The sequence below is a fragment of the Mizuhopecten yessoensis genome, unplaced genomic scaffold (assembly GCF_002113885.1).
Source record: "Mizuhopecten yessoensis strain PY_sf001 unplaced genomic scaffold, ASM211388v2 scaffold8537, whole genome shotgun sequence".
NCBI classification, from domain to species: Eukaryota; Metazoa; Mollusca; class Bivalvia; order Pectinida; family Pectinidae; genus Mizuhopecten; species Mizuhopecten yessoensis.
Window position 1 is genome coordinate 395,309 of NW_018407597.1, and position 7,523 is coordinate 402,831.

Consider the following 7,523-nt stretch of genomic DNA (forward strand, 5'->3'; position numbering starts at 1 on the left):
AACGTCAGATGCCGGTCCAGTTAATATATTTCGATAAGTTTACTTACGAAACGTCAAAAAGTTAGTTTAATTTCATTTGACAGTACACTTATTTCAATGATTATTTATTTGCTTCATCGATGTGGTATGCACATATGCTAAAAAGATATGTAAATAAAGAACATCCTCCTCTCATTCTCCAATTAATATTTGACCTGACGTCTGCTGACTTACATACATATGCTAACTACCTTTTTACATAATATTATATGCAATAACATTACCCATATCTACAACATCACGCCATATGGACTGGTATATTCTCCGAATAACGACGTACGCGTGATAATCGGCCTGTATCATATGTTTCCTCTGGCTATCGTCTGTTACTGTTGCGCCGTTAACTTCCGCCTTTGCCACCTAATTGAACAGCTGGTGAAGGCTCTGCACAACATCCGTGTCCCTTCATATAAATGTCAGCGACAGTTTTGCCCTAAACATAGCTTGTACAAATAAACTCAAGCTTGAAAGATAAGGTAAGTCCTCATGTTGTGGTATTTGCCTATTTCAGAACAATGTTTTTCTTTTTTTTCTAATATATTTAATCTTCAGTGGTAGAAATTGTGATACTTCTGTTGTTTGGAAAATATACATAGTTATTAACCCGATTAGACGACCTTTTGCATAAAACTAAATTAAAGGTAAAATAATATCTCAATCAATTTAATCCGTTTAATGTGTATTAGACGCATTTCATAAATTTTTTTTTTTTATAAGTCAACATCACTCTAAAAATAAATGTAATACTTTCTTGTATCATGATTCATAAAATTTCTTCATTTTTTTTAATGCAGCATTATTCCAAATAATATATAATGATTTCTTGTATCGTAAAAACAAGATGCTCATTTCCTTGTCGAGGATATAAAAATATTTCGGACATTTTGTTTTGCTAAAAAACATAAAATAATTGTGAAATGCACTAATAAATGTAATGTAACGGTTCCTGACTTGGAGCATGTATATTTTATAGTGTCAGGGTGTTTATGTGTTTAATTAATGAATATGATAAATTGCCATATTCAATACAATATTAGCAGATTACGATAGNGACAGACCCTAGACCGTTTTTCTTTACCAAAAGTGCGTTGCGTTTCCGTTGCGTTGCGTTTGCGTTTCGTTTGCGTTGCGTTTCCGTTGACCGTTTGATGTGCGTTTTAAATTTAGAGTTGAATGTGCGTTGAATATGCGTTTTGCTGATTATTTTAAAAATATGTGAGTTCTGAAATGTCTGAAAATAGTTATATAATTATATAATAAACTTATTTAAACAAAGCGTCTGCTCAGCGATGTTTACCTTTCTGGTCTGACGTGCTGACAACAACCGGTAGCTGAATCTTAATAAGAGCCAGTACAGATTGATTTTGATGGTTTTACGTTCGGTATTATACGTACGGCCTTGCAGCCTTTCAGTAGACGACCAAACCAGTACGTACATGCGTGTGCTCTGGCTTTACTGAAATGTGGATACCCAGGGGGCTAAACGTGAAGTACCGGTGAGAGGTAGTGCACCCCCGCTGAACTAAGGCCACCCCTGATAGCAATCATGGTCATCGTAACTAACACACCGGTCTGTTCTGGTTTAAATATCCAGGTAAATTAGCAAAAAGGATTTGATATGAGATGACTTCACACGTTAGGATTTACATTGTGATTTTGATGAAATTATCATAAAATAGTTACAACTAGAAACATACATTTATAATTTATAAGTAGAATAAAATGTGCTTAGAGATATAAAAGAAGTTGAAAAATATGAAAATTTTAAATAGATACAGTGTAAAGTTTGATTTGTTCGTTTGAAATTCGAAATGAATACTAAACTCATTCAACCTCTTGACACACGAATCAGTTGGTTATCTTATATCTGAAAGATGTTACATATAGTCACCATACAATAGGACGGTTTTACATACTGGACATGTTTGTGCCAATTATAAGATATAAATGATATATTTTATTTCCTATCAAAATACCTCTTTGTTGCAGATTTAAGAACGGAATTTCTGAAAAATTAAAACTATTATGTAAGTTAGAAAATTATTTTAAAAGAAATGATGCCGTCATTCGTCAGATAGTGAAGTCGGCGTTGATGACATCGGTACCGCCCAACCCCCCCCCCACACACTTTTTTTTTTTTTACGGTACTAGTGATCTAAATCTCATGTGAATGAAATTGATATAAAATACATAAAGCACATTCAGACATAATTATAGCGTTATTTCAAATGATAAACACTAATCCAACCCCCTAATCCCTTGCAGTCTTTTGCTATCTATGTCTGACAACCATACGTTTCCGACGCATAAAGAAAAATTCAATCAGAGACGTATACAAATTAGTATAAGCTATTCAATTAGTTACAATAATGTTTGTTTGGACTTATCCTGATATGTCGGAGTAATCATTCTCCTCAAGTGTTGGTTGAGATACATCTAATTTTTACTTCCTAAATTCTCAGATTTCTCTGGAGAAATTTATTCTAGATATACGTCGACAAAGGACGTATCTGCGTCCACAGGGACCCGCAAGTCTTAAAGTGTACCCTGAATGAAAATAGAAACAAAAATGTCGAAAACTGCATAAAAACCGGTCGTAATCGTAACTCGCGGTGAATGGGACTCTATCGGCTGTGACGTCACAAGTTAAACGCCTCTAGCAGTCATCATGGCAGGAATTCCGTCTTTGCGTATTGCAGAGTTATCTTCTCTTGGGAGCAGGTATTGATTGTTGCGTCATTTGTTTGTGTGAGAAAATTTCGTCGTTTTCTCAAAAATTGATGACGTTTCTCTCACAAACAAGTGACGTAACAATCAATACCTGCTCACAAGAGAAGATAACTCTGCAATACGCAAAGACGGAATAGGTGAGTTAGAGAACAGCCATGGCCATACAGCGTCAGATGGCGGATTAATATTTCTTTTTTAGTTTTGAGGAATCAGATTGTGCTGAAGATAACATTATGAAGATGGTATTCAGCCATATAAAATATGCCAGAATTTCCATACAGTGAGTTTAATTGATATCAAACGGACGACTCTGAATAGGGCGGATTGGTCGAGTAGTTAATACTTCGGCCTTCCACGCAGGCGGCCGGGGTTCGATCCTCGAAGTCGTCGCACGCATGGAATATCAGAGAAAGTGTTTTTCTCCACACAACTCCACACCACTCCAACAACCCAGGTGGAGTATGAAATGGTCTGGGGTGGATGTTGCGGTATCTGTGCTGTAGCATTCAAGTGAGGTGGCACTTTAAATAATGCCGTTTGAAGCACGGTTCCACTACAAACAGAACACATCACATCTCCAGCACACACGAAGGCATACACATATAGGGAGATTTTAGCCAGGTGGCATAGGACTAGTAGTTAGTGCCTGATAAGGCAGCTCCTGTGAATTCTTAAAAATTGAATTGATTAATGTAAATGCTAATTGTATTAATTGTATATGTTAGCTAGATAGAGCGCTATATCAAATGCTGTATACTATTATTATTATTATTAACACACCCTGGAAGCATTTCGTGTCCTGATTCTGACCACTGATAAGAAATTTGTCGAATAAATGCAAATACTCTCAATGTTGTCAATCAAAAATGATTTTTATTTCAGCTGGAAAGTGAGTTTCCAATTATTTTCTTTACTCTACACAGACGTATACACTTTATATTCCCTGCTCTACAGTCACATACTGTGGCACCACTACGGTCCCAAAACCCCCCGGAAATGTATCATTGAAAAATGCTTACAAAATAACTTCAACGTTGGTATATACTGTTTTTGAATGTCAATAAAATGTATGGCATTTTTTCAGTATTACCATTTAATGACAAATAGACGATATTGTGTCTTCCTTATGTTAGGTAAGATACATATAAAGCCAGTAGTATCACTGACTTAGATTATACGTCTCTGGTTAGTTCGACACTTCAAATAAACAGCAAAATACCGACACACATTTATTTGTATACAATACAGTACTTCTGTATGCGATGCTAAATTATATCACGGACTAAGACAATCTAATTCCGTGATTATATTTATCTCAAAAATATAATTGTATTATGAGATTTAAACTTTTTCTTTTCATATACATGTAATATACCCAAGTTATAATTTAACATATTGGTTCAATAATGAAAATCGTCTCGATCCACTCCCTTAGCCTACTTAGGTGTGACATTTGTGTACATGTAAATAACACTAAACACACCCGTGGCCAGTGCTGGCAGCAGGAGGCCCAAGACACATCTATATACATTAGGTATGACATCAAAGGGATGTTAGCAGGTGGGCTAGGGGGTACATGAAGTTAGTATATTTATATTTATTTATTTATTTACGTCTCAACTCATTACATATTACATCCATAACTGCCTAAATCAACATTAGAATACACACATGTTAAACATATTTATCAACACTATAAATATTTAATTTACATCAGTAAATTATCGCATAATTCATCTAAAATATAAACTTATAAATAAACCATATCTTTGCTAAAATATGCTCATTTTATCAAGGAATCATATAAACATATTCATGCGATAAGATTATATGTCTTCCAATTTTCCATTTAACTGCAATGTCCTCAGTCTAGATAACGGGGAAATGTATAAGCAGAGACGTTTATATTACGTTTCTGGTATAAGGATCAATTTCAAGAAAAAGATAAATAAATAAAATGTGTAAGTACTGCCAAAGAGTCACATTATATGAAAATCAAAGTCAGTACAACTGCATCACAGGACAGATGAAAGTCATTAACAAGGAAAATAATGCTGGACCCTGTTATGCACATTATATATTACTAATCTCTGTGAGACTTGAACGGACCGGTTCTCCCTCTGCAAGATATTTTATTTGAAATTGGTGTGTAATACAATATCTCTTATGTGTTAAATTCCATGGATTGCTTAAGAATAAAAAATATTTCAAGATTTTATAACTGGGGGTAAAAATAATCAGGTTGCTGCTCAATTTGAGCATAAATTATTGTACCGGTGCATGTTTTCGTCTGTTTCAAACGTATATCTACATATTGTAAAGAAAAGGGGTGGGGTGCGCCTACGTTAATTTGACTCAATTTGTACTCAATTGCTTTGTATTGTATATAGGTGATCACCAAATTTTCTTGAGATCAATTCAATACTAAAAAGTATAATATTTACATTCACTAGATTAACGAATTATGTCAAAACACGGATTCACATTTAGATAGCATCCGCATATGTGTTCGGACACCCGCATACAGCACATGCTTTGTCTTCTCAGTAGGAACTCATTTCTTCATTAATATGGGGAAAACAAATTATATGTACGCAGTACTTTAAATATTACCTACACAAGTAAATGACGACGGAATATATCATATAAGTAGCTAAAAAGCTCACATATCGAACGCTTGATCAAAGCTTCCCGGTATAGGGCTGTTTTGGCAGCGTTGAACTTGTGACGTCACATATGTGGGCTACCCATATCGAGGCGATCGTCGCTGAGCCAAAGGTGTGTTTTTCAGATCGTTCGATTTGATTGTATCAAACGAATGATTTTCATAGCTTGATATAGCAAAACGTTCAGGGTACATTTCTTTGGTGCGGTTAGAAGGAGGGCGGCAATTATTTCGAGAAATAGTGTTAACCACTAAAACATCTTATTTATACTTCCTAAATTTTCAGATTAAGTTAATCTACATGACGCCTTATCACAAAAACAAGAGGAAGAAGAGGAAGAAGAACATATAATATTACTACACGGCGCGATAGGTACAAACAAAGAACTGAAGCAAATTCACGGGTTCCTGTGGCTGAAACCATTGGTAGTAGTAACCTTGCGGTATTTACCTTCGGAATAACAATAGCTGCAGGTAACCACGTATAAACAATTATAAAGCAAAGACCAGATGATAGTTGGGATTAGTTCACTATTGTTTAGGATAGTGAAATCAGTGCTGTTTGTGCAATAAACATTTCAAAATGGCTGTCAAGAGAAAGCAATACAAAACTTTGGTTCAAGGCTGTTTTAAGGAAGGAATTACACAAGTAATTCGGATTTCAGATTATGTTTTCATCACTCAGACAAACGAAAATGTGTAACTTGAGGTTACAGCACGGAATTAGATTATCTAAGTCCGTGGGTACAGCAATGAGTATGATTAAGCGTAACATAGTGCATAGAATGTATACATGTATATTGTGTTGTAAGATGTATAGATAAGATACATGTACATATAACTTACGCTCCGGCTTCAATATCATTCATATACATACTGATTATAATTATCAGATAATACCACTAAAGAGAATATCATAAGAATTATACCTGTTTGAGATATATATAAAGGAATATTTTAAGAAAGAAAAAACAATAATTACCTGGAATTCGCTTGCAGCATTTCAGTTGGATTTGTAAGATAATACAGGAATAATACTCTTTGCAAATACATCACATTCACTTGTTTTATACATATGATGATATTCATATCCAATATTTTCCAAACACAAGTTCCATTTTTCATCTCCTTTTGAACATTTGCGATCGCCTAGTTTAAATAAAAACAAACAATTACACGTACGTTATTTAGTTTGGGTTGTTTATTAATTTTCGACAAATTGATAAAATATTTTTTTTAGCAACAAATTAAGAATTTGAGACTAAAAAAATAAACACCCACTAGACGTATCCGTTTGTTCAAGACTAATAGAATCTATCACTCCTGTGTGATATAGACAGAGATATCTCAACCAGAGGGTGAGATATTTTTTTTAGGTTTAGCACGAGGCTTTGCCGAGTGCTAAACCTAAAAAAAATATCTCATCCCGAGGGTTGAGATATCTCTGTCTATATCACACAGAAGTGATTGATTATTTTTCTCCCACATTTTCATACCGTAAAAATACCTCCACTGCGAAGTTGTATTTTTGACCCCGATGCACCGTACTATCATCAATGGCGCATGAATACACGCATAGCCGCTGTACTGCAAATGTGTGTAAAAAAAATCCGCAACGTCAATAATAAATAGAAGTCATAATTAAATTTAGATATTTTATACATTAGTAGTATTAGCAACGTTATATTGTATATTAACATTTTTTGTCATAAGATTAAGCGATATAGTGTCTTTAACGAAAACACACAGAACTAATTGCACTCCCTGACTTCACGCTTCGAAAAGTTCACTCGGAGTCAGAATACAACACCCTCGGTCGTTTCGTTTTGGGGGCTGACATCGTTGTGTTATTGTTTATAGTTATGTTAAAGGTTCCTCCAGTGATTGTTGTGCCTTGGAAGATACTTGGGATTTCACATTCATTGGATTTTAATTTACGAACGCGTTCAGGTTCGCACAAGGACATGCTGTTGTGCGCTGTAGTCACATGTGTAATATTTGTTGACTGTTCGTTTGACATTGGCCGATGTGAGGTAGGTGCACTAGACCCAGTGTGTCGTCCTAAGTCCGTTTGTACGGTTTTATTTGG

The 7,523-nt window shown here is 34.8% G+C and overlaps 1 protein-coding gene across 3 annotated transcripts in view; it reads left to right on the top strand.

The window, feature by feature from the left end:
* Positions 1–391: 391 nt before the first annotated feature.
* The window catches only part of LOC110456143, an 11,235-nt gene continuing 4,103 nt past the window's right edge, over positions 392–7,523 (top strand). Inside the window, exon 1 of one of the 3 annotated variants that reach the window (XR_002463560.1) lies at positions 392–515. Coding sequence is in view for 1 of the 3 variants with exons in the window: in XM_021506712.1 (XP_021362387.1) it covers positions 7,297–7,467 (171 nt within the window). In the remaining 2 variants the exon portion in view is untranslated. Of the gene's footprint in view, positions 516–5,813; positions 5,909–6,959; positions 7,468–7,523 lie in introns of those variants that run through there. The other 2 variants (XR_002463561.1, XM_021506712.1) reach the window with 2 other exon arrangements.